General features: G+C 45.5%; 1 protein-coding gene across 2 annotated transcripts; it reads left to right on the plus strand.

Moving 5' to 3' along the window:
- The first annotated feature begins 2,570 nt into the window (after nucleotides 1-2,570).
- On the plus strand, nucleotides 2,571-23,523 carry UBE2D2 (ubiquitin conjugating enzyme E2D 2). Of its 2 annotated transcripts, none has more exons than XM_014959663.1 (6): nucleotides 2,571-2,685; nucleotides 7,386-7,417; nucleotides 7,509-7,586; nucleotides 7,675-7,780; nucleotides 20,419-20,512; nucleotides 22,236-23,523. In XM_014959663.1, coding segments are annotated over exons 1-6 (357 nt in total). In that variant the 5' UTR covers nucleotides 2,571-2,684; the 3' UTR covers nucleotides 22,282-23,523. The 2 variants fall into 2 exon arrangements, with proteins under 2 accessions (XP_014815149.1, XP_014815148.1); XM_014959662.1 differs by lacking the exon at nucleotides 2,571-2,685 and adding an exon at nucleotides 6,182-6,722.
- The last annotated feature ends 3,494 nt before the right edge of the window (nucleotides 23,524-27,017 follow it).

A 27,017-nucleotide genomic window follows, 5' to 3' on the forward strand; every position in this document is an offset into this window, starting at 1 on the left:
GAAACGGGGCTGCTTCAACTGCTGTTGTTGCCTCTGCTTCTGTGGTGAGGCTCGTGTTGTGTGGTGTCTCTGAAGGTCTGCTGTTTCCTCCTGTCTGCTGAAGCGGCGCTTTTGGGCAGCGGGATGTGGGGTGAGCGTCAGGGCAGCTTTGGAGCTGGGTGTTCTACTAGAGCATGTGCTCAGCCCGTTTATAATGATTTCCTCTTGGTGGTAGGGAAGGTGCGTGCTAGGTTCTGAAGACCACAACCTCCTATGGATTGCATTTATGTGGAAAACATGGATTTTACAACTCTACTCCCTCTGACTCTAGTGTCGTTGCACTGTATTTATGCATAAAACGGGAGCGAAGGGGATGAGAAGTGGTAAGGAAGACAGATTAAGATGTGGGTTTCTTTCTTCAATAGATACATTTGAGGTTTTGAGTACTGTAGCATTAAACTGTCTCTTCCAGAAGATCAGAGAGCATTTGGAAGTGGACCAGATTCTATACACCTTCAGAAAGAGTAGGTGTTTTCCTGGTTTTAAGTTTCCATGCTCAAATTTGTGCCTGTGGAGACTCACTTCATTCTTTGTAGCCAGGACTAGACTGGCCATGAAGATGATGTGTGGTCTTAGAGCTGTAAGTGGCCACATGTTCCTTTGCAGTGACCACACAGGGTGGCCCTTGGCTTGGTGGCGCAGATGCAGAGCGTGGTGCTGGATGCTACACGGTATGTTTCAGATGGTGGCTCTCTGATAAGTTGCATAGTAGAGGCATGTCTCTAGGGTGGAGCAGTAATCTGCTGCTGCTTGGGGTGGTGTTTGACATATTTAGTGTTCTGGAGTCACCGCAGTGAGGTGTCCAGCAGTGGTGTGAAGTATGGGCGCCTTGCTGACCTTCGGGCTGGCTGATACCCCCAACCAGGAGGTAAGGGAGGAACCTGGCTTGGCTAAAGATGACTACTCTGAATTTACCTGCATAATTGACAACTCTGAAGGGCTTTTCTCCTTCAGAGGTTATCTGGAGGTGCTCTTCACCCTTCAGGAGGGACCAGGCTCTTCAGTAGATGCTTCGTGCTCAATGTCTGCTCCTCTCCAAGTCCATGCTGAAGTGTGGGGGCAATTTTTGCTTGGGTCAGCACTGTAGGAAGCTCAGAAGAAGCACTAGAAAAGCTTCAGTGGTCTGGTGTCACCTTGGGAGGCTTCCAGCTGGGCTTGAAAAAAGTTGGGAGCTGCTGAGGGCAAACCCAAACTTGTGTATGCTTTGCAGTAGTGGGGGTGTGTGAAGCTTTGTATCCCCACTGCAGTATTCTGTGGGATGTCTCACTGAGGTGAAAACCCCTGAATTCACTTGGGATGTGATTCACTTAGTGTAAGGCCTCATTCTCCTGCTGTAACAGAAGAGGGTTTGGTTGGTGGTGGCCTCCCAGTTCATGGGAAGCAGAAGCTGGAACTCCCAGAGATCCATCTATTCCAGAGCTCACACACTGCCTGTAAATAACAAAAGGCCATTGAGTGACAAGCTTTTTCCATTCCTGCAATCAGCTTGTCTTGATCATTGTCCTTAAATGTTTTGTCTATCAAAAGCTTCAGATAAGTCTGGTATCTGAAACTCCCCCTGGACTGTTGCAGGTGACCCTTGGGGGCTGGGAGGGGACAAGCCCAGGGCACAGTGGGCCAGGGACAGCCCTGGAGCATTTCGACCCCCTGAATGCTGGATTTAGTTGTCTGATGTTTAGCTTTCTAGTCTGAGTGGGCACAGAAGAAAGCTAATTATGTTTGGCCCTGTCATGCAAAGCAGGTCAGTGGCTGAGCCAGAAATAGCAGACACAGTTTGCCTTTAATGCAAACTCTATTTGCATTTCCCACTGAATGTCCATTTCCTGAGCGAGTTGCTCATGTGAGTTACTGGTGACAGTGTGGACTCTTTTTCTCATCCGGGCTGAAATTTTGTTTCAAATTGAAAGTTGGTATAGTTGAGAAATATTCTGTTCTGAATCACTCAACCTGTTTAGCCAGAAAATTGAGACTCATAATAGGATTTCTTCTGAGGAAAATCTGAGTGGTGCAGGTACGGGAAAAGTGAGGATTTCCCTCCATGGGCTGTAGGTACAGAAGGTCCTTGTGTTTTGTTCCCTTTAACCACCTGTAGTCATACATCTGGAGGTGAAACACCTGCGGGTTATTGAAGGTTTGTATCCAGCAAAAAGGCTTGAGGTGATAAACTAGATCACCACAGCTGGAGTGAGTGGGAGCCGTTTCCATACGGGGGATAAAATGAGGCTGATACTGGGAGTCGTTGGATTGAGGCCACCTTATCTCTCTCTGACCTGGAGATAGTGGTGTATATGATACCCCGATAACACTTGGGGGTTCTGAAGTTGTTATCAATGAAGGCAAACCTGATAGACCCTATGACTTGATGAGGGGAGGGTTGCTATGACTTCTTGGAGTGTGGAAACCTAGAGAGGTAATGGCTGCATATACCTAAGGTGCTCCCTGGATTTAAGATGCAACTTTGTTTTCTGGGGTCCTGGCTGCTAGTTTTGTGGTGTTTCAGGCCGAAGTGCTTCTAGCAGCTTTTTTAGCAATAACATAATTGGATTTGAAATTAAATGAAATAAACTGTTCCTGTTTTCTAGGAGTTGAATGATCTGGCACGTGATCCTCCAGCACAGTGTTCAGCAGGGCCTGTTGGTGATGACAGTAAGTATCTACTGTTGGCAAACACTGGCAGTCTCCAACTATTTTCCTTCTAACACAGGATGCCCAGTTCCTCAGCAAGACCCTTTCTGTTACTTTGACTCCACATCCTTATCTTATATTTGCTGCCCTTCTGTATCCCCTAATACCTTGTGTATCACTGGAGATCTCCGTCACGCTCGTTGTGTTGATTGGGTGCCGTGCGCTGAAGACACTTAAAGTTACACCTTTCAGAGTAACCCTTGCAATGTTCTCATGGGACATGCCTTCTGCAGAAGGCAGTAACTTCAGTAGCCCTGTGGCCAAATGGGCAAGCAGCTTCAGAGAGCTTTCTGGACTTCCTTCTTACCTGAATTATACGTAGTGTCCTGTAGAAGTCAATCACTCTGCTCCTACCCATAGATGGGGGTACGGCAAGGACAGGGTTAACTGTGCTGAACACAGGAGTTGGTTACACTGCATTTTGTAAGTGTTGTGTCTAGTCCTTGGGGATAAGAGGTTAAAATATGAAGGGGAGGAAAACTAGTTGGTAAATTAAAGTTTGAATTGCGAAGTAATGTTAGATTTCTTTAAAAAAAAATAGTCACTGTCATCAAATGAGTTATAGGAACACTGGAAGCATTGGTTCTTCCTTAGTCTTCTTTATGCTATTGTATTATAGAGCACACCAGAGTATAAGGACTGAAAAATCTTTATTTTTAGGCAGGTATTCACTCAGTTTGGACTATTGTGGCTTTCTCAAGGAACAAAATCAGAATGTGGGAATGTTGCTGTCATGACTAACTTCTGGCTTGATTTGGATGTAGCTGCTTAGATGTGAGATGGAGGTGCAGGTGGAGCATCCATCGGTAGACGTGGTACTGCTATATTTAAAATACTACTGAAATCAGTTGGCCCTGCCAGGCTCTGTGCAGGGGGTACCCTGGGATGGCCCTTCTGGCCTACAGACTGGCTGGTTGGGTTTCCTGTACGAGGTGGTTTACCTGCTGTTAGCTTTGGAGTTATTCTGTCCTTTTCAAAGCTCAAGGAACTGTGTTTAAAGCAGGCAATAAACCCACCACAGTCACTCTTTAAAATCCTACTGTGAATTTTTTGTCTAACATCATTTTATATTGGGAAGATCCACTGCCATGTAGTACATGTATCTTCCCCTCTTCTCTAGGGAAAAAATACATGGTGTGTCTTAGCTTAATGGTGTTGATATGGGTGCTGCTTTATCTTAGTTCTAGTTAACGTTCTGAGTCTGCTTTGATTAGCTGTCAATAAGGTAACTAAATTATTGGCCTGTAGTTCGTGGTGGTTTTCTGAGAGGCCTTGCAGTGGCTTTGCAAGCTCTGCAGTTTTCTCCACATCAGCAGGAAGTGTAAAATCCTAGTTAAACTGGTTTTTTTTTTTGCAGCAGCATTAAACTCCTGGTCATAGCTTAGGTGAGAAAGATCAGTAGGATGTTTGCAGTGAGACAAGACCACTTGTAAATTCTTCTTTTGCTTTATAACTTTACTATGGGCCTTGGGGTAAATTCAGGTACTTGCATTATGCATTAAGTGCTTAAAATGCCTGAGAGGGGAATGTGCTCAGAGTCTCTCTTGGAGCACCCTGCTGTGCAGAAAAGGCTACCTGAGAACACGTGGCAGCTCTTGACCAGGCTGCCCACTGAGCATCAAACTTGCTGTGGGACGTGGTTACTGACCACAGTGAAGTGTCCGTGCCCCTGAGAGTAGGGGGATATTTATTTAGGGAACCCCTCCATCTATGTGTGAAGGTATCTTTTCTGAAAGGAAAAAAATTAGCTGCCGGGATCTTTCTGAATCATTTCTAAACTATTCAAAAGTTCTGAAGTGAATAGAAACTTCTACATTCCTATAGAAATCTAGGACTAGATTGAAAAAAAAAAAAAACCCACTTGAAACCTGCAAATGAAAATACTGAAATTAGTGGAGATGGCACTGTTCGTCGATCCTTTCAGGCAAGTGAAAGCGGTGTTTGGGTTTGAGGGTTTTTAGCAGTAGGGTCCAGTTACTCCACAATTTCATTCTGCTTTCAAAATAGCATTTTGAAGAAGCTTGTAGTTTCATGGAAGAGAAATGACTCAAATGTAGAGCCAGTCTGAGGCTTTTCTTCCCTTAAATTAGCGAGTGTGATTTGGGCCATGATAAACCACTTCATAATTTCCGAAGACTATCAGAGGTGATGGAGATGGTCTGGTGGAGGAGGTGGTGACACAGGTTGGTGAATGCTTATAATGGAAACTTACTACTGAATACAGAAAGCTTTAAAATAATATTGAGTTCTCCTCCTTGTGCCACCTCTCTGAAGGACCTCTGATTAAAGACGTTCACTGTTGAGACGTATACCCACAGTGCTGCTAAATGGGCAGGCGTGGCAGCAACAGGGAGGTGCCTTCTCTGAGATCCTCCTGCTGTGGGTCTGCCTTGGTTGCCCCGTCAGAAGGACATTTCTCTGAGTTCAGGACACGCTGTGCTTGCAAAGTGCTGTTGTGTGGCTCATCCAGGCAAGGTAAACCCTCCCCAGCTGTGAGCTTCTTGTCCCTGTCGTTCATAAACTTTGGAAAGTGAAGAGCTGTTTCTGTTAACTGTAGGGACAGGATTTTCTCAAGGTAACATAGTCCTTGCCCTCTTCCTCCCACCTCTGGCCTTGGTTTTGGAAATATGCTTGGGACTGGATCACACTGGGTACTTCCAGAGTGCTCTGCAGTGGCTTAATTCACTTCCAAATATACCTGTGCTCAGCTCCTGGAAGTCAGCCACCCCCTTGCTTTGTAAATAACTCTGGGTGGTTGATTCCAAAGTAAAGAGTCAGCTGAGGTAGGCTCTGCATGACAAATCCATCTCTTGGTTCTTCAAACTTGTCCTGGATATCCTGGGAATCTAAAGCTTAGGTTAAACAAGAACATCTCCTGAGTCTGGGGTGGGAATTGCAGGGGGAAAACAACACAAAAAAATGAACTGCCCTTCTAGCTCATAAAAAAAATTAAGATTCACTGTGAAAGCATTTTTCTTTCTGGTTTCAGACAGTAGTTGGTTCTATCAGCTTCTCCCTTCAGCATGCAGAGGCTGCAGGCCATGTCCCGTGCTGTCTGTGCCCCAGCGCAGGCACGGCGCATCTTATCAGCACCCGGTGGTGCCTGGGACATTCTGGGTGGTTTTTCTGGGATTAGCCACAGTCTTCACTGCTGGGTTTCTGCTGCTCCTTGGCCCTTTTATCTTGGGTTTCTCAGTGTCCTGCTGCAGGTGATGGGAAGTTCTGTGAAGCTGCCTGAACCTTTTACAATGGGTGCAGGCTAAGTATGAACTCTTGAGCTGCTCTCTTCATTTCCTGGCTACGTTGAGCATAGAGTTTCTCAGAGTGCTGGTGGGTGTTACCAGCTGCTGGTCCTGGTCACAAACTGCTGCTCTGACCACAAGTGCTGGTGGGTGTTACGAGGGTGGTCCTGGTCACAAACTGCTGCTCTGACCAAGCACTCTTCTCCCCTTGCCGGGGCTGTTCCCACTCAGATTTTTTTGTTGTTGTTGTTGTTTTGGTTTTTTGTTTCCCCTTCCTTGTATGAGATCACTCCCAGCTGTAATGCCTGTGCTGTGTGTAATTAAAAACTGCTCATGCCAGATTGGAGCAAGTAGTGCTGCTCTGGGCTAGAATTACTTTTGGCACAGGTGGCTCTGAAAGCCAGAGACACCACTTGCAAGTTAAGGACACGGCTGCAGATGGCTTCAGCTTCTGTGGCTTGAAGACTTACCTTGCAACAACTGGGGTCTTCTCCCCAGTCCTGAAGGTGCCATGGAGCTGATATCCACGTGAAGGGAAACCTCCCATGAGACTGTTCCACAAATAATTGAAGCTGCTGCTTTTGCCCAGGCTGGTGCCAGAGCCTTTGGAGAACACAGGAACCGCGAGAACTTCCTGACGTGCCTCGTACAGATTAACAGCTTGATTGTTTTCCTTATGTTCTGCAGCATAAAGACATTCTCCACGAATCTTCTGTATTACCAGATTAAGATGTTCTCTTGGACAGATGCATACGAGTGAGACTTAATTTTTGTCCATTTAACCCAAAGTGTGTATGTACGAGCACATCCTTGGCCCGAGTATTGAGCAGGCTGTTGTTTTTGCATTCTTTTAAGATTTTCATTGCTTTTTGCTGCTTTAATGACTCTGTGGAGACTAAGCTTAAACATTCAGTCAAGATACCACTGGCTTAGGTTACCTCTTTATATATGGTATATACAATGCTTAGGCTTCCTCTCCATTTAATTAAGGGTTGTGTAGGAGAGATTCTGCCTAAGAAAGGTTTTGATTCACCTTGTACCTTTGCTGTAGGTTGCTCTAAGAGGGCAGTCATTGGAAACTGGGCTTTGATTCAGGTGCTTCATTGGAAACCAGAGAGCTGAACTGGCGAGTCTGGCGGGTGTGAGATGTTGACTGCAGCCATCTGGGGTTTTATTGTCAATGAGTTTTTTGCAGGGCAAGACATGGGTGTGGTACCACAGCAATCCCAAAGCGGGGACCAAGTGAATGTGGAGCCTTGGGTACTTTGCTCTGTCTCTGCTTCATTTTTTGGCTTGTTTCCCTGCAGCCTTTCAGAAGGCTTTGTTTTTAAAATAGACTTTTCTGTGCTGCTTTGTCTGGAATTAAGTAGTTAATTACTTGAGCTTTTCCAAACTGAAGTAAATCTTTCTCTTTTTCAGTGTTCCATTGGCAAGCTACAATAATGGGACCAGTAAGTATGAGAGAATTGATGTTCATGGCTTTTTATGACCAGTCTTCTTGTAATAACTCCTCAAACTGCAATGATGCTTTTTCATTAACAGAATGACAGTCCCTATCAAGGTGGAGTATTTTTCTTGACAATTCACTTCCCAACAGATTATCCCTTCAAACCACCTAAGGTGAGTGGCTTGTGCTGTAAATCCGTTCATTACCCTGTGGTGTGATGTACATTTGTGAACCTACACTGAAATTTTCCTTCTTCTGCAGGTTGCATTTACAACAAGAATCTATCATCCAAATATTAACAGTAATGGCAGCATTTGTCTTGATATTCTACGATCACAGTGGTCCCCAGCACTAACTATTTCAAAAGGTACCTCCAATGCTCATTTAATTTTACTCTGCTGAAATGAATTACTGATTTGGATTTCAAGTGTTAAAAAAAAAACCAACAAACAAACACGCCTGCTTCTTTCCTGCTGTCAACCATTTCTGTGGTCACTGCTTCAATCTTGTGACTCCATGTCTGGCTTTTGGCCAGTTTGGCCAGTTCCTGAGTGCAGGATGCTCTGGATGTCCGATGTCCCTGTGGCCATGGGGGCACCGCTCAGCTTTGCCTGTCCATCAGATAAGTCTTGCTATACTAAGTGCCTCATCTTCCCACCTCACCTCAGCATCTAAACACTTACACTAAACCAAAAAAAACATCCCCATAAAACAAACCCTCCAAATTAAAGCTAGTACATAATGGAAGATTTCAGCATTCAAAATGCAGACCAAGTGAAATGTGTAGGGGAACAGCTGTGGCCTTTAAAAACACTAAACCTGCTTTAATTTTTTTGTCATATTAATAAATAAATGTCCTTTTCAAGGGAAGAACAGAACTCCACATGGGTCATTTTTTAACCAAAACTTTCAATGACATGGACTACTAAAACATGTAAAAACTTAATTATTTTTTTAGCTGAAATCCTCTTGGTCCCTGTGAGCTGTGTTAGCCTGTGGGGCACTGGAATATATTCTTAGCCTGGTAGAGCAGCACTCGTGTTGTTTAATGCAAACAGGAGGTTTTTAAACACTTTGAAAGAAAAACCAGGATTGAATTTTTTTTTTTCTGCCTATTGAGAGTGTAGCTCCACAGTTTGTAGATCTACTCATGGCAGTTGAGAATATTTTTGGTTTCTTCTGTGTGTGGACCACATCCTGACCACTCCATTTTTGTACCTTCACACTGTCTTTGTAATTAAATGCTGCAGGTATCATGTATTTAATTACAACATCCTTCAGACTGTCCCAGCTCTACCAGCCTGTTCTGTTGCCTGTAATTCTTCCCTTGAACTACAGTCTTTGGTTCACAGAGATGACTCCTGGTGCCCCTCCCTTGCAAATCGTGGCTGCCTCCCTTTTACTGACCTCACATGAGTTCCTGCTTTCTCTGCATAAAGGCTTCTGTGTTTGGCAGAGCAATATTTTGACTTGTCTTTTGACTGAAGCGAATCAGCTTGTGCACGAAGCTGAAAGTCTTCACTGTGACTTGAAAGAACTGAAGAAATGGTGTCAGTAAAGGCAGGATCATTGTCAGGCTGAGGCAGCTTTCCTTACAAAAGCTTTCAGTCAAGTACTAGGTGCTGTTAAAATTGCTAAGTTAGTGCTAAGTTCTGACATCTGTTACATTTTGATTAAAGTGCTGTGTAGTTGGTTAGGGTACTATAGTTGGAGGATATGTAATATGATGCAGTGTCTAACTTCTGTTTGTTTTAGAGAGTCTGAAATGACCTTATGGGCAGCGGGGTGATGGATAGCACGTTTGAAAATACTGGAGGAGAGTCTGCAATTAGGACAGTTGGAAAAAGATGGGGCAGGAATTTAAGAGATTGGTTTAAAGGCCATCAGCAAACTGCCTGTTAGTGAATGTCAGCTTTAGTGACTCACAAAATACATCTCAACACTAGTTTTGGAACCTGTTAAGAGCTGTATGTCCTTAACATCTCCATCTCCTCCTATTCTCTGCCTTGAACTCTTGTATTTTTTTTCTTTCCCCCTTCAGACTGCCAACCCTGGTGGCTTGGCTAGAGTAAGCCATGGGATTCTTAGCCCCTCCTGACAACCCATCTCCCACTTGCAGCTCCCTGGGATTAGGTGTCTCCTCATTGCTGATTGCAGAAGTGTTCATGTGAAACTCTCCTTCATGCAGGGCAAAACACGCACAGGGGTGATCGGTGAGAACACAGTCTTGTCCAAGTTCCCTTGGTGTTAATTTCATGAAGGAATTAAAAGCAGCAAAAAAAAAATTTTATGGGTGTTTTCATAGAAACTCAGAATACTTCCCTCAACAGGGATTTCTCGTCAGAAACATTCCAGTAAGAGGCAAGAACTTATACTTAAAAAAAAGCATTCCCATTTTGAACAAGTTTAAATAAATTCCACAAAGGCAACTTCAATCATTTAGGGTGAAAAGCTTGTTTTCAGTCAGTTCAGAACTGTCTTTGCAGACTTTAGGGCTATTTCAGCTCTCTAGTAACTCTTTGATAGCCTTCTCAAAGAAGAAATGTGTCTCTAGTAGGAAAAGCTGTTGGGTTAGGTAATTAAAAGTGAATAACAGGACTTAAGCTATTCAGCATGAAGGTTACAGCTCTTCCAAAGCAACAATTTAGTGTTTGTAATAGAGAATTCTTAGAGTATTTCCTAAATTTTGCCACTCTTTAAAAGGGGATGCTATTGGGAGCAAGCTGTTTGAATTTAAAATCTGTAAGCAGATACCTAGAAGACAACTTTAAAAAAAGTGTACTTTCTTTACTGATAGAGAAATTGAGAAAGATTAGAAAGAGTTCTTCTAGGAAACAGCTTATCATACCCAGCTTCCTTCTCCTGAGGCATCTGCTGGGCAGCATTGTCACTGTGTCAGATGTGATGTTACAATTAATGTGTGGTACATGAACGTGTTTTTCACCTTAATCTGCAAAGGAAAAGGTGAAGGGGTGTGCAGTGACTTCTTTTTAATCTACAGTGCCACTTTTTGTGGTGGAAAGAGTGTGAAAAATCGTGTTAGTGTCACTTAATCAGGCCAGTGAAGTGGTAAAGGTAGAGGTCTTGGCTCCCTGTGCTCTGGAAGGCCATCAGGAGACCTGGTTTGGGAGCCTGTCCCTGCCCTCTTTGCTGGGTAAGACAGCGAGGGCCTGAGTGTTGTTGGAGCAGTTTTATTTCAGCCAGCTAAATAAATAGGGCCACTTCTCTCTATAACCAATTTGATAATGCGATCTATGACAGTAGAGGTGACCAGCATCTTGGGGTTGTGGTTTGTCTCTCTCAAAGTTTGCCCCTCCTGGACTTGGTGGAAGGGGTTCTGAGGAATTGGGAGAGCACCACTGAGTGTCTCAGTACAATCGCTGGCTTGCAGTAGTAGTTCCACAGTAAGTGTTCCTTAATACATATCGGAGAATAAATAATCTCAAAATACAGTCTTAAACACCTTGGAGGTTAATTTAAACTCCAAAGCTTAAGCAGAATGCACAGGCTTAAATTAAGAATGTTATTGCAAAGTCTGCATAAATAAGAATCCCTGTTGTCTTAAATAGGATAATATAGTATTTTAACCTGATGATAACTGTTCGGCCATTTTTGGGGGAAATCCCACTTGAATTTGGTGAGTGGATGAGCAAGAGCTAAGCTTCAGTAAAGGTCAGGCTTGCCTTGTGCCTTCCCACTTCTCCCCACAGTGTTTTATAACTATTAAACATGGAGCTTTTATTAAGCATGTTGGTGAATGGCAGCACTCTGGAGTTCAGCTCAAGCTCTTCCATGCGCATTGTGAACTTCCCGTGGTGCTGCTCTTCCAGGGGCTCAAGGATGGCTTTATTAAGCCTTCACTGGGTGGGAACTCCCAGGAACCCAGCAACCCGAATGAACTTGATCCTCACAGTCTTCAAAATGAGGAAGCTGGCTTCTCATCTTCCTCTTGGCTTTTAATTTGCCTGTTATAGTGCTTAACCAAATGATGTGGGAGGGATGTGACTTTGTCACGTCACTTGGATCAGTCTCTGTTTGTGCTGAGCTAGGGTTGCATGGAGAGCTTTAATTCTTGCTTTCAGCTCTTTTTCTACTTTAATGTAGCCACGTGTGTATCTCCCCAGATACTGTCCATGCTGCAAAGGGAGCACTAGGAGGGGAGTTGTCAGCAGGTCGAAGAAGGTGATCCTTCTCTGCTCACCACTGATGGGGCAGTACCTGTTGGAGCTGTGTCCAGTGCTGGGCTCCCCAGAACAAATATCCTGATTTGAGTCTCATCTCAGTGGCCAGTCAGGTCCAAACTGTGACAACGAGAGACAGGGATGTACTGGGGAGAGTCCAGTTGAAGGTTCATGAACGTGAAGGGACTGGAGTATCTCTTACGAGGACAGGCTGAGAGAGCTGGGACTGTTTAGCCCGGAGAAGAGGAGGATCAGGGGGTCTTATCAGCGTATATAAAACCTGCAGGGAGGACAGAGCCAGGCTCTTTGTGGTGCCCAGTGACAGGACAGGAGGCTGGGGGGGCAAACAGGAGGGCCCCTGTGAACATCAGAAAATGCATTTTTTTCACTGTGAGGGTGACTGAGCCCTGACACGGGTTGCCCAGGGAGGTTGTGGAGTCTCCTTTCTTGGATATGGAGACAATGGGTCCAGGTGGCACTGCCTGAGCGTGGGGCTTGGACAAGATGACCTCCAGATGTCCCTTTCAACCTCAACCAGACTGTGATACATGGGGCAAAACTTCTCTTGTCACCAGAAGTTGTTGAACTGACTTAGCAGGAATTCGAGTTGGTTTGAAATAAGAAGTTTAACCTGCTCAGATTTAAAGGTACACTTCTGTGAGCCCGGGTAAGATTGCTGGAATTGTTTGGAATGGGACTATGGTTAAGAAATAGGATTTAACTGTAGCAGAGTCTGGAGTTGCTCTGATTTTCTTGGCTGCATCTTGCCCATTCGCAGTCAGAAGCCAGTTGTTTGGAAGCTTGCACTTCAGCTTGCTGGGTGGAAGTGTTTTCAGTTATTTTAATATCAAAAGCTTAATGTTTGCCAGCACTGATGAAACACTGACAACTGTATGTCTTGAAAGTTTGAAAGGTCCGGGGCCTGATACTCCAATGTATTGATTGTGTAGGCACATACTCCTGCCAGGAGTCAGCTTTCCTCCTATTTTTGAGGAATAAGAGATCTAAGTAGTAATGGACCTCAGTCTGGAGGCTGTTGGCTGTCAGGCTGATGATTAGCAAATGATTAGCCCTGGCTGGTGTGAGAAGTAGGAGAGCTGGATAAACCTCTGAAATGGAATTAAGAGTACCTCAGCAGGGGTATGTGTCCAAAATTCAAATTCCCTCCAGCAGAGATGTTTTGTAATCCCCAGAGTAGCAGCCGAATTAAACCCAAGCTGACAAACTTGACTTTCATACTCTGTGAGCTGGATGGAAAAGCACAGCTCTGTCAGACCATGGGGCTGGGTCTCCAGGAGGGTGACAAATCACTTTCCACAGATAAACCTACTGGGATGATGCATGTCATTCACCTGGGGCACAGCAGGCAGGATGGGCTGCTTCCAGTACCGTGAGCTTTTTGTTTATGTGGTGATCTTGAGACCCCTGTGTGACTTTGGCTGGGACAGGTACTGAGCCTGCTGTCCTGGCAGTCTGGCGTCCAGAGGGACTGTCTCGGTACCTTCTAGATACCGTAACAACAACTTCACTGGTGCTTCCCTAGAGATGGACTATTCTTTAGCAGGAGAAAACTGGCTTGGGGTCTGCTGAAGCGCTTTGCCCCATGTAGGAGTTGAGTCTGCAGGAATAACTTCTTTTTTGAAAGGCATCTTATCTGTTCCCTTCATTCTGCTGAGAGTCATGTGCTCTTAGTACAAAAGCTGAGCTAGCAGAGGTCTTCAAGGAGAGAGCTAAGGCTCTCACATTCTCTTTTTGACCTAAACTGCTTGGTGCCCAAGGAAACTCTTTGCTCCTCGATGAATTCTAAATTGGCTTTTTTCCTCAGAGAGCAGGAACTGCACCAAACAGCTGTTGAATCACAATACAACCAGTTAAGATTTTTTCTTTTTCTGGGTAGCTCATTACTTTGGAAGAATTGGTGCTGGCTTTTTATCTCCCTTCTGTGATTCAGCTGGAGATTCCATTGCTCCTCAGTTGCCTTTCCTTATCCTGAATTGTCCCATGGATGAGTGCTTTACTGGAGCAAGTTTTGTTTGCCATTCCAGCTAGACCTAAGCAGTGGTACCAGTAGTGGCTGGTACCCTGAATTAAGGGGATGACTGGAGGTGATGGATATTAGACCCATTCACGCTCTGCAAACAAATGGAATGCTTTGAGTTTTGCATTTGGAGGATGATTTCTGCACTGAGAAAGTGGAGATAATAATCCCCTACTCTTGGCAGTCTTAGTGTCTTACCTGTCTCAGGCTTCTGCATCAAAAGGATCTTTACTTCTCAATTAACTGGGATGACTGTCCCAGCACAGGGTGATAAAGCAGAACTAGTACCAGTCTTTCTAGTGCTGATATCTAAAGAAACCAGAGGGTATAGCTTTTGGGTCTTGTGTCATAAAATGGTTCAAGGGACCCTAAAGCCCATCCAGTGCCACCCCCTGCCCTGGGCAGGGACACCTCCCACCAGCCCAGGTTGCTCCAAGCCCCCTCCAGCCTGGCCTTGAACCCCTCCAGGGATGGGGCAGCCACAGCTTCTCTGGGCAACCTGGGCCAGGCTCTCACCACCCTCCCAGCAAACAAGTTCTTCCCCACAGCTCAGCTCCATCTCCCCTCTTTCAGGGTCAAACCCTTCCCCCTGATCTTATTGCTCCCCTCCGTGATCAAGGGTCCCTCCCCATCTCTCATATCTACCTTTAGGGTCTGTAAGGGACTCCGAGGTCTCCCCGGAGCCTTCTCTTCTCCAGGCTGAACCTCCCCCAACTCTCTCAGCCTTCTCTGGCCTCGCTACAACAGCTGTGTGTTCTTCTGATGTTGGTGGCCCCAGACCTGGAGGCAGCACTGGGGGGTGGGAGGGGTGTCTCCCCAGAGCGGAGCAGAATGGGAGAATCCCCCCCCTTGCCCTGCTGGCCACGCTGCTGGGGATGCAGCCCAGGGTGTGGGGGGCTTCCTGGGCTGGCAGTGCATGTTGCTGGGTCGTGCTGAGCTTCTTGTCCACCAGCACCTCCAGGTCTTTCTCCTCAGGGCTGCTCTACAGCCATTCTCTTTCTTCCCAGCCCAGATTTGTTCCTGGGATTGCTGTGACCCAGGTGCAGGATGTCGTGCCCTAACAGGACTTGATGACCTGGGATGGTGAACTTCTGTAGAACTCAACTTAGCCCACTTGACTTGAAGAATCAACACAACTTGCGCAAACATATTGAATGCTGTGGCTTGTACGTGGCTCTCCTGACTCCTAAAGATCACTTTCAGCCCCAGCTGTACGCTCTGTCCGTGCAAGGGTGTGTCACAGCTGTGTGCTGCACTTCATTACAACATCAGCAGAAGCTGATGGCCATGTATGAATTGCTGCCACCTCTGACTTCCTTCTCTTGTTGACACCCTAGGGAAGATGTCTGTCTTCTCGCTGTTGAGCTTATTCCCTCCAACTGGAGCTGAACACTTGTGGTTTTTAAAAGAGTCTATTCACCTCCTGAGTTCCAGGAGCTTTGACGTGCCTCCTAGATTCATACGGGCCCGTAGATGTTCCAGTAGACAGATGGGGGTTTAGATGGTTTTATGTATTGCTCATTTGGCTAGTGCTGGAAGGACCTGTGGAGAGCTGACTTCATGAGTCGTTCTGACTCAGGACTGAGCTGCTTTGTAGCAGAAGAAGCTCAGCCATGGAGTTTACATACTGAATTTGCTTTGTCTGAGGTATGGCACAACCAGGAAGATGAAATCCCTCATCAGACATGGCAAACTCCTCTTAACGGTGTAAGAGTGTGGCACAGAAGCCTGCTGAGAAACACAGCTGAAGCAAAAACAACTTTTGAATTAAAGGGACCTTTAAACTGACAATGTTTTAAGTTACTTAAGGTTTTGCTACAGACTGGACTGCTTTGGTAGTTAAGAATGAAGAGATGAGAAGCAGCTCCGTACTTGAACCCCTTGAATCAATGGGATGTAATACTTCTCTATTTTGCTGTTACTGTCAAAAATCCAAACTTAAATTCTGAAAAGCGCACGCTTTTTTTCAATGAAAGACTCAAAGGAATGCTCTGAAACTGATACCGGGGCAGCTTTGCCCGTGGTCCTGCAGGATGAATAGGACAAGGTGTAAACCATTGTCACCTTCTTGGGTAGTTACTCTACCTCATTCTGCAGTTCCAGCACTTGATTATTGGAACTATTTTAAAATTGTCTTCTAGTAACGTTGTAGTCATTTGACTAGTAAGCGTTAAGACTTTGCCATGAAATTCATTGCAATAATCCTTGATTGCAGAAGGGTAGTATGATTCTCTCTCTTCCATAGTGTTGTTTTAATTAGCAGCTCTGATTGTCATGGTTTCAGTCAAAATCACCGCAACTGGACGGACAGATGGCCCTTCTCCCCCTCCCCCAAAAGAGGAGGGGAAGAGATGAGGAGATTCAGAAGTTTAGAATGAACTAAACTACTTTAATGAAGAATTAATATTAAAACAAAAAAGAAGAAAATAATGAAATAGATATAATATATACAAAACTGTATCAGGCTCCCAGGATGACAGTCCCGTCACCAGCAGGCACTGGGGAGGTCCCAGACTGGACTCAGTGATGGTTGGGAACTGGGTTCCAGCTCTGGAGTCAGGAACACATGGATGGGGATCAAAGGCAGATGAACAGACAGGGTCCTCTTTGGATGTTGGCCATCGTAGGAAGAGAGTTGATCTTTGATCCCTCAGCTTTCATACTGAGCATGGGGCAGATGGGATGGAATACCCCAGTTGGGCAGGTTTGGGTCACTGGTCCTGTCCACTCCTCCCCACACATGTGACCCCTCTACGTTTTTCCATTTCCGACCCTCTAAGGGGCAAATAACAAAAATTGGCTGACCTTGGTTGTTATAGCAAGGCCTATAAGCAAGGGCCTCTCTGCACACCATCCCTGGGCGTGGAGCACACACATTGGTCTTACCATTCTGAGAACGAGCAGTTTTCCTCCACAATATGCCATTAATTTCAGAGACTTACAGGAGGTCTAGCTAAAATGTAAAATTACAGAACTGGGCGTGGAGCACACACATTGGTCTTACCATTCTGAGAACGAGCAGTTTTCCTCCACAATATGCCATTAATTTCAGAGACTTACAGGAGGTCTAGCTAAAATGTAAAATTACAGAACACAACATTGGTTTGATTTTACTTCAAACCGGGACACTGATGCATCCAAGAACTCCTGCCACAACTGACATCTCAAAAGGGTTACTTCCTCTTTCCTCTTGTACTTGGGCTCCTTCAACTTTTTATGAGAAGGTGCCTTTTACCAAGGGGCTTTTTGTAGTGGTCCTGGGGCTGCTTATGTTGGCTGGTGTAAAACGTGTGTATGTGCAGTGTTCTGGTGGGAAACCTCAAGAGGAACTTCCCCCACTTATTTTGGACAAATAGCTGGATCCAGCAAGCTATTAAAATTAAACCAGTTTAGATAACTCAAAAACGTTTTTCTTGCTGAAGCTATACAGATAAAAAGGGAAAGATGTGAAGTTATCAGCAAGAGCAAGCATAGCGGAGAATAGTTTTGATTAATGAAGACCAGCAAAAATAAAACAAAGCAGCTGAATGTGGCAGTGCAGCTTGAAGGTAAATAATTGTGTCCCATTCTTATTCAAGGTTTTTGGAGTAATACTTGCAAAACAAGTGAACAGCTGAGGAATGGAATCTAGAAATGTTTGTTTGAAGTGAGTAAGCTGCCAGAAGTCATCACGGGAGGTGTTCAGCTACTGATAGAGTTTTAACAAACCACAGACCGTGTTAGTAAAGAGTTACTGGCAGCGTGGGATGGGTTTGGTTTTTTTTACTGCCCAACAAGTAGCAGTGACACCCTCATGCTGAGAGCCTGCAGACCAAGAACTGGAACTCCTGGGCTGGGACAGGAACTCTCCAGTTCCTTTTGGCAGAGGAGATGGTGTCCAGGGCAGACTTGCCTCTGGAGGACACAAAGCGACACCCTGGTTGTCCTGGTGCTTGTACTGACCACAACCTGAGCACCACCTTGGCTTGGTGCTTAGAGCAGATGGTGGGGTGGGGTTTGTAAGGCTGATGTTCCTCCTTGTGTACCTCACACCCCACCCAGTACCTCTAGTGTTGGGGAAGGGGGCATTATGGTGGCAGGGGAAGGTGGGGAGAGAGGACTGGACAGACTTGCAGCTTGGTTCTGCTGATGGAGGGAGAGCTGCCTTGTTCAAAAATGTCCTTGGTTATTAAAGGGCTGTGGTAAGATAAAACTTGAGGGAGTAGTTCTAATAGTTGACCAGAAAACTTTGATTGGATTTCCTGTGGCTTCTGTTAAAGGGAGGGGACAGATGTTGGCTGTTCAACTCATCCTACCAGCTGAAGGAACTTCAGTCACCAGAGCAGTGGAGTCTGACAAACACAAAGAAAGGACCTACAGGAAAGTAGCTGGAGAAATGACTGTGTTTGAAGCTAAACTGACCCAGCAGCAGCTGGGTGTAGTGTGGCAGAGAGATTCCCACTGCTGAACAATAATGTGAGTTTTAGTGTATCTGGAGGTGGGGGAAAACCAGTGCTGAAGGTGAGAGAAAGTGCTGCGTGTCCTGAACGTGCTGTGCCCCTTGCTAAGGGACAGCAGTTCAGGACTAGTGGTTCCACGTGTCTCCAGCAAAAAACAAAAGTCTTCACTCTCTGAAGCTGCATTCTGAGGAGTAGCTGAATAAATGGTCTGAGTGCCAGTTGATGATGAAGAATAATTAAGCTCTTTACTCTTTCAAAAGTGTGCCACAGAAAATCAGGAAAAGGAGGAAGAGGTTGCTCTTTATTCTAGAGTAAGAAATATGTTCACTTAAATCAGGAATACTTTGTTACTAAACATGTTCTAGAAGCATTTAAGTTGAAATTGATAATTCATTAGTGAAGGGTCTACCAAAATGTGTAGGGAAATGGAATTAATTAGGTTTCTGGGTTCTTGCTGTTCTCATCACTGAACAAGTAGCTCAGTTAAGACCTAGTGAAGCTTTCGCTTTTGTCCAGCTTTGAAAATCTTTTCCATTTTACATGAATATTGGCCAAGAAGCATCCTCGTCTGTGTCAGCAGGACTGGGGCACTGACCATCCCCCTGAACTGGGCACTGATGAGGACCCACCATGAGTGCTGTGTCCAGTTTTGGGCCCCTCACAACAGGAAAGACATTGAGGGGCTGGAGCGGGTCCAGAGAAGTACCACAGAGCTGGTGAGGGGTCTGGAGCACAAGTCTCCTGAGGAGAGGCTGAGGGAGCTGGGGGGGTTCAGCCTGGAGAAAAGGAGGCTGAGGGGAGACCTTCTGGCTCTCTCCAACTCCCTGAAAGGAGGGTGTAGAGAGGTGGGGGTCGGTCTCTTCTCCCAAGTCACAGGTGGTGGGACAAGAGGAGATGGCCTCAAGTTGCCCCAGGGCAGGTTTAGGATGGATATCGGGAAAAATTTCTTCACCAAGAGGGTTATCAGGCACTGGAACAGGCTGCCCAGGGCAGTGGTGGAGTCACCATCCCTGGAGGTATTTAAGAAGCTTGTAGGTGTAGCACTGAGGGACATGGATTAGTGGTGGCCTCGGCAGCGCTGGGTTTGGGGTTGAATTCTTAAAGGTCTTTTACAACCTAAATGACGCTGTGAATATGAGACCTGTTCTCCCTTTTATCTCTGCCTGTATTTTAGCTGGTTTTAGTTTAAAACAAAGATTACAAAACAATCTTAGAAGCCAGCCAGCCCACCCCAGCACCCCCTGTCCCCAGGCAGAGCAGTGGCACACGGAGCTGCTCTTCCAGCGCGGTGGCTGCTCCAGTCAACCCATGGGGGTTGGATCAGATTTGTGTTCAGTACCTTCAAACTTCTCATGGCTGTCACCTCCAGCTGGCTTGGAGGACGTGCTGTGACACCACCACTGTTGCTGAAGGGACACGGGGTGGCACTGTCTGATTCAACCAGGCTGAGAGAGAGCAACACAAGGGAATGTTTGGCATTTCTTAGGGGGGAGGCGACGTCCCTGACGTGCCTCATGTAGGGTTGTCCCAACGTGCTTTCCTTAGAACCTGCTGCCTCCTCATCCCTTCCCCTTGGGTGGGAATGCAGGAGTGTGCATGTGCTGTCTGTAGCTTTGCAGGCATCCTTACAGGGGTGAAGGTTGACATTGCACTGAATGGTGTCACAGGAGTGGGATGTGGCTTTGGGGATTATATACAGTATATATTTATAGTGAAACTTGGAAGTTCAGGGCTTTGGGGTTGGTACGAGTGCAGTAAGCTATGCTTTCTTCATTCATTTTGAATACTGTTCTACAATTAATCCATCTTAACCTGCCTTACGTTCAGAAAATAATTGGATAAAGCTTCTTAATTCTCTGCCGGACTAGCATTATTTATTTATTTTTTTAAAACAATTCTAAAGTAGCTGTGAGCAGCTCGTGTGTCCTTCATCTCAGTTGGATCTGTGCTATTTGACTTTTGATTAGTGCTCTGCAAGTTGCTAATAATGAGGTCGTCTGGTTTAGGGAAAAGCTGAATTTCAAGTGCAAAAGCGAGGCTGTTTTTTTGGGAAGGCTCCAGGTACAGTTTCAGATAGCCATAAATCAGCGGGCAGGAGTCTGCTGTAGTCAGATACACCCTATCCACCATCTGATGTTTAAAATTGTGTTTAAAAACTTTTAAAACAGTTGTGCAAAGTTGTGTAATTAAGGGGTAAGGATTTCTGTTCAAAATCACTTGGCTGAAATATTGCTGCTCTTTGACATGTTAAATGATGCTAGTGGGGAAGGCAGTGTGAGGGCTGATTTCTACAGGTGTCTTCAGCTGCACTTAAACTCTAATTCAGTATCTCTTTTTCTCTCCCTAGTACTTTTGTCCATCTGTTCTCTGTTGTGTGATCCCAATCCAGATGATCCTTTAGTGCCTGAGATTGCACGGATCTACAAAACAGATAGAGAAAAGTGAGTATGGAAGCCAAAAACTACGTAATATTCTTGACAGAGCAGAACTTATGCTTTAATAGTAAAGGGGAACTGAAAGGACCTGCTTCTTGGAAAAGAGAGTGAACTTTGATTTGCCTTTTTCACTTTAACTGTGGTCTTTTCAGAGATTTTTCCTGGGATCTGGAGCACAGCTATTTTAGCATTTCTGTAGGAAGAACCTATATAGGCCAGTAGAAGTGAGGGATGTAGAGAGGCCACTTCTGTGGGTTTGTTACTGCTTTTTTATTCCACACAATGGTCTTTCATTAGTGTTGTAGCTGTTAATTACAGGTGTTTCGTGATTTAATGAAAATGCGAAGTGAATAATGCAAATCTGTTCCATATGGAGCTCTTAAGTTGAATGTGGCCAGCCTTTAAGAGCCCTCACTGCCTGCTTTAATTCCACATAACCAGCAGAGGGAGAACAAGTTACTCTAATGGGAGAATATTTCCATCTAGCTATTGGTGATAGATAGTCAGACAAGCAAAGAAATACCAAAAATACCCTGTTTCATCGTCATTTTACAGCACAAGGGCAGAACAAGGGGTGTAGAGGCGGGATGGGAGGGCTCCGAGCTCCTATGAAGTAAACAACGAGAATGGAGAGAACTCTAGAACCACTAATGACAAGATTTAAATTGCTTTCTTTAAAAGCAACAGCTTAATGACCGTTGTAAATGCTTTTCTACCTCACTGTTCCCTTCCAGATGTGATCAGTAGTGTTAATTTCTGAAGCTACACGGTCACCTGATGAGAAGGAGATAGGAAGGAAACTTGCTTACTCTGCTGCATACTTGAGGAGCAGTGTTAGAGGAGTTCATGCATCCTGTTTTTAATGAGAGCTGCAAGAGTAGCAGTACGTATTTCGAGACGCAGCCCAGAGTGACTGACTGCACTTAAATATATGCAGGACTCTCACCTATTTTTTTCCAAAAATAGGAAGATAAATTCCAGCCCAAGAACCTAGTCAGTGCACGTAACTAGGAAGCTCTTTGCTCTAAGTGTCTTAAGATTTTCCTACATATTCCGAAGAACAACTTGTCTCATTGTCAGAAATAAGCTTATATCAGTGCTGTTAATCACAGTGGTTCACATCAATATCCTCAGCTTCCTCTAGCTCTCTGGCTACAGAGAGCATTTGGGTGCAAAAAGCTGCAAGTGGCTTGGGAAAAGGAGCGTATTATGCCTTTGGGATGAAAAAAAAAAAAGTCTGGTGGATAAATTGGGATGTCCTGGTGGTCACTGAAGTAGCCAATATAGCGTGAAAGAAGCCTGTCAGGGTTTGGCAGCCCAGCAGAGTCAGGGACTAGGCTTCGCTTTCTAAGGGAAGAAGAAGAATGAGGCGGGAGGGAAACATTAATCTGTTTTTTTCCAGAATTTTTTCCTCACTTGCAGTGAGGTTCCCCGGGGATGTGGCGGTTGGGGGCTGGGGAGGTGCAGGCGAAACACTGCTCAGGATCACATGAGCCCTGTTCTGTGGCTTGGATCGTGCAGATCTCCTATTCCTGTTGTAAACATGGCTGCTTGTTTCTTTTCCATCAAGTACCGTGGCCTTTCTTGTTTCCCCTGTTTGCCTGATAGTTCAGTTTGCTCTTAAACTTTACAAATTCATGATAGTACTGGAGAAAATGTAGTCTAGACTGCTGGAGCTGGAATGCTGTTGGGATGTGATGTTAAGTAAATCCTCTTTTTGTACATACAGGTACAACAGAATAGCTCGGGAATGGACTCAGAAGTATGCGATGTAATTAAAGAAATTATTGGATAACCTCTACAAATAAAGATAGGGGAACTCTGAAAGAGAAAGTCCTTTTGATTTCCATTTGACTGCTTTCTATGAGCCCACGCCTCATCTTCCCCTGTGCACATGTTTACCTGATACAGCAGTGCTGCGTGTTGTACATACTTGGAACAACAAAATAGAAATACTGTATTTCCCCGTACCAACATTGACTCCTAGCAGAGAAGTGTGTGTGTGAAAAGCTGGTTCTTCAGTCATAACTTTGTGAGCCTAAAAGCATTCCCTGTTTGATTTAAATTGGGTAATAAAATGTGAAGGGGAGAGTTATGGTGGATTTCATATTTCTAGGGATGGTGTTGCTGATCCATGAAGGCTTTTAAGTGGAATCCTTTTAAACTCATAACAGTTATGAAAAGCAAGGTGAAGAACTTGAAGCTGTTTCTGTATTCATTTTATTCTGAAGGACCTACACCTTAGGTAAATGTTATGACCAATGAGATAAACTGTACCCACATCCTGTGTTTAAGGTCGAAGTTTAACCGGTCAACATTTAAATGGATTGGAGCTATTAGTGCATCAAGTGATGTTGATTTGTTTCAACTCTCTCCCCTCCTTCATACTTTTTTTGGTTTGTATGTGGTTTCTCAGTTAATACATAGCTAATAGCTCTTATTTTTCTTAAGTTTTTTTTAACTGCTTAGGTCTTTCTGGATGTAAGGGTGAAAAAAAAAAAATATCCATTTGACAGAAAACTTGTGTATATTTAAAGACCCAGCCGCTCCCCTGGAGCTTGTACGTTCAAGAATGATTAATCTGTGTAATAAACTGATTACTACAGTCATTACATATAACTTTGTGTGAATAGGCTTTTAATTTTGAGAGCAGTTTGTTACAGGCTAAAACTAATGGTGGATCTCTCCAACTTTTGCATTGGCGACTGGTTTGCGTTTGGAAGTCATGAAGCGGTTTGGTTTGCATCACACCAGGCTTTTGCACCCCAACAGGACAAACATAAGCTTAAGCACTTCCGTGAAATCAGGATGTGTAGTGTGCCAGGAACTTGACTGTTAAACCAAATAAGCAGTTTACTAAAGGAGAATCGGAGTGACATTTTTATGAAGCCTAACGGTATTATTCCCACTTGCATGGGACCTAACACAATGCATATGTACTGTAGGTAAGTGAAACCTTCTGTAACTAAAATAATGGATGTAAAAGGGTAAAAAAAAAAAAAAAGGAAAAAACCTACCAAACACATCAGCACAAACTTTCATAAAATGTAGCTTTTACATAATTACTTTGCACTAAACATTTGCAAATGTTCATACAGTTTTAAATTGTACTTGTATGTGTCTTTTTTTTTTTTTGAACAAAGTCTTCACTTGAATCTAGGGGGAAAAAAAAAAAAAAAAAGGAAAAAACCTACCAAACACATCAGCACAAACTTTCATAAAATGTAGCTTTTACATAATTACTTTGCACTAAACATTTGCAAATGTTCATACAGTTTTAAATTGTACTTGTATGGGTCTTTTTTTTTTTTTGAACAAAGTCTTCACTTGAATCTAGTGGGAAAAAAAAAATAATAATGTAGTTTGAAACTTTTCTTTGTATACAAGTGTATTTGCCAGCATCGTTGGTGTGAAATAGGTGAGTCTGCAAGTTTATCTCCTCTTAGTAGAATTGTAAACGAAGCCATCGACTATGATGGAGAGGCTGCGGCCTCCAGCTCTCCGGCCATGGGGCTCCGGCCCAGCCATTCCCAAATGCATCTTTACACTCTTGCACAAACGAGGAATAAATGTCCACTGCTTTTGGTCTAAACCTGTGCCACTTGTCTCATCTCTCCATGTCCTCGTGTCCTCCGCACCTCCGGATGGCCATGTTGGCTGTGTTTCTTGGAGGCCTCTTGGCAGCAAGCTGTAGGTGAACCCGGGCGCAGTGAGGGACACCGCGGTGGGGACACTGTGGCTTTGGAGTGGCGGAGCTTTAAAAGCTCAAAAAGCAATGGAGCGTGTGGCTGAGTGACAGCAGGGGTGGCAGTTACAGGGAGGGGGAGAAACACTCTGCAGGAGGAGGAACCTGGGCACTGGGTCATCTTCAACCCTTGGCGCTCCTGCGTTGTGCCACAAGGTGTTGGTGTCTCCTGGTTTAGGAAGCGGAAGGGTGGCTTCTACACTGAAGTATGGCCATGGATAAAAACTTGTGTGGTCAAAACCAGAGCGTGAGCTGATGGCTGCTGGTGTCCCTTGGGTTTGTGTTAACTTGTCACCGTGCCTGGCACGGAACTGCTCCAGTGGGCAGGGTCATGCTCCTGCCAGACCAGCTGTGACCCAGGGAGAGAGGTGGTGGGGTCATGTCCCCGAGGCCCTGCAGCAGGGTCACCAGGTATCAGGTGTGGAAAGTGCAGGGAGGGTGGGTTGGAGCGATGGCAAACCTTGCAGCACCCTCATCTTGGGGGCATTCCCCTTGACTTCTTGAGAAGTGAGCTGCTGGAGAATGATTTTTGTGGTGGATTTGGCTGGTTTTTGGCATTGGCAGTCGGTGGAAGAGCTCGGAGGCCTGGAAAGGAGAGAGAAGGGAGCAGGAAGGAGTGTGAGGTGGAGGACGATGGTTTCCTGTTCTGGCGGGGTGATGCTCCCACACGTTGGGTGACAGGAGAGTGCTGCAGGATTGAAACAGCCCTGGTCGTTACAGCAGCTTCAGCCTGGATGGTAATTAACGCATGAATGGTAATTAACGCATCTGCGTGTGCTGGGACCATGGTCTCGTGCTCGCAGTGAAGTGTGTGACCAGGTGGGACGTTCCTGCCGGTGGTGAGACAGTTGTGGGACAGTAAGACCAAGTCTGGTGACCCTAGAGCAGGGAGGGTGTTTGCTGGCCGTGTGTTGGGGAGGGTTGGGCTGTGAATGAGATGGAGCCTTTTTTTTTTTTTTTCTAAGATTTAGCTTAAAACGTGTTCCAGCTTAGCCTTTTCTGGGACTAGAAACCTGTTCTTTTGAAACCGTGGTGTATGTTCTCATGTGAAATGGCACAAGGAGCTCTCGTTGCCTTTCTAGGAACTCTGAGCTTGTCACTTCATGAACTTTTTCAGTCCCTGTCCAATTTATTTTTTTTTTTTACTCGATTTGGTATTTTAATTAAAGTACTTCACTGTGTGGCTTTTTTTTTTTTTTTTGCGCTGGGCCTTCTGTGGCTGTAGATGGTATGTGCCATTTCCCTTTCTCTTTTTTCCCCGTCACGTGCTAAGCAAATGTGTTTTATTTGTAAATAAATAAGAACAATGCTAGTCTGCTTAGCTCCCCCCAGCTCTGGCAGTGCTGTGGGGCTGGAGGGCTGTGCCTGGGTGCGTTGACGTGTTCCTCAGCGCCCCTCGACTGCGACAGGGCCAAGGGAGGACAAATCGCCCCAGGTCCTGGAGCCGAACCCCGTGTGAACGTTCCCTCAGCAGCCGGGGGTGTTTGGGACGTGCCGTAGGGAGTGTTCCTCTAACCCAGGTTCTCAGGGGCTCATGGGTGGGGGAACAGCTCACACTGGCCCAGCTCCCCACGCAGGGGTTGCCCGTTTGGCTTCAAGGTTGCCAAGGCTTGGAGTGCCACATCCATGGGCTGGGATGGAGCTGATTGGGGGCAGTGCTGGAGACCTGGCCACTCTGCGTGACACGGCTGGCGTGTCCTTCGGTAGGACGTGCTGCCACACTTCTTTGGTAGCTTTTTGACAGAGCAGGAGTGATTTATTACTTTTTGTGGAGTGTTACTGCCTTGCTATAGCAATGCTTTCCAGTAAGCTGCATCCTGAAGCATCTACAGACTCTTCTGTCTGCACCCATCAAGTGGTGGAGAAAGACCGGTGGGACGAGGCTGGGTGTGACCTTGTGTCCCTGGTGTGCTCAGGAAAGGAAACCACGACCTGTTCCTTGCCACCAAAGGCTGTGGCTGCCCTCACTTTTGGTTGCTGCTGCTGACAGAAATGTTGTGTTTTCTGACGGTCCCCATCATCTTCTTGCTACTTGCAGCAGTCAAAGGGCTCTAGAGCTGTTCTTGTCCCCAGCTGTGGTGTGCAGTGGAAGATCAGGAGCCCAAAGGAAGGACAATGGGAAGCGTGTTGCCCAAGCTGAAGCTGGTTTTCCTCATGCCCTGAGCAGCTGTTGCTGGGGAGAGCATGGCAGTGCCCTGGGTGTGTGGGACACACAGAGGAAAGCTGCTCAAAGAGGTTAAAACCTACTCTTCTGCGTCACCTTGCTCTGAAGAACCAGGAGAACATAAACCAACGTGCCCAGCGCTTCCACCCCAGGTGGAGGAATCCTTGGGCTGAAGCTCCTGCAAGAAGAAAAGCCCCATGGCACGTTGGAGGAGGAGGAAAGCTGTCCTCTAGAGGACCTTGGAGCAATGTTGGCTCTCTCCTCCAGCACTGGAGAGCCCTCCCTCCCTCTCCCACAGAGAGCTGGAGAAGTGTTTCATCCCCCGGTTGTTGTTTCCTTCCATTCCTTGGCTCCTTTGTGTAGACCTAGAGGAGATCAGAGTTGGGAATCTTCCTTGTTTGGGAGCTTGGCAGAAGCTGTTTCCTACAGGGACAAGAAAGGTGTTTGAGGGCACCTGATGGAAGGTTAAAAATGAGGGGGAAAAAACCCCTGCTCTCCAGTTTGTGGATGTGTGGAGACTGGTCCCTGCCTGTGCCTGGCTCCGTGCTGAGGGCTGCTGTGCTGCTGTTGTGTGTTGTGATTTGATCACCATTAAATAATTC

Source organism: Calidris pugnax, unplaced genomic scaffold (assembly GCF_001431845.1).
Source record: "Calidris pugnax isolate Ruff unplaced genomic scaffold, ASM143184v1 scaffold418, whole genome shotgun sequence".
Classification (NCBI taxonomy): domain Eukaryota; kingdom Metazoa; phylum Chordata; class Aves; order Charadriiformes; family Scolopacidae; genus Calidris; species Calidris pugnax.

What these genes read in the sequence shown, in the direction of transcription:
- UBE2D2 (XM_014959662.1), top strand. An exon ending in AAGCTACAATAATGGGACCA is followed by an intron (nt 7,418 to 7,508) that starts GTAAGTATGAGA and finishes TTTCATTAACAG; the next exon opens with AATGACAGTCCCTATCAAGG. An exon ending in ATCCCTTCAAACCACCTAAG is followed by an intron (nt 7,587 to 7,674) that starts GTGAGTGGCTTG and finishes CTTCTTCTGCAG; the next exon opens with GTTGCATTTACAACAAGAAT.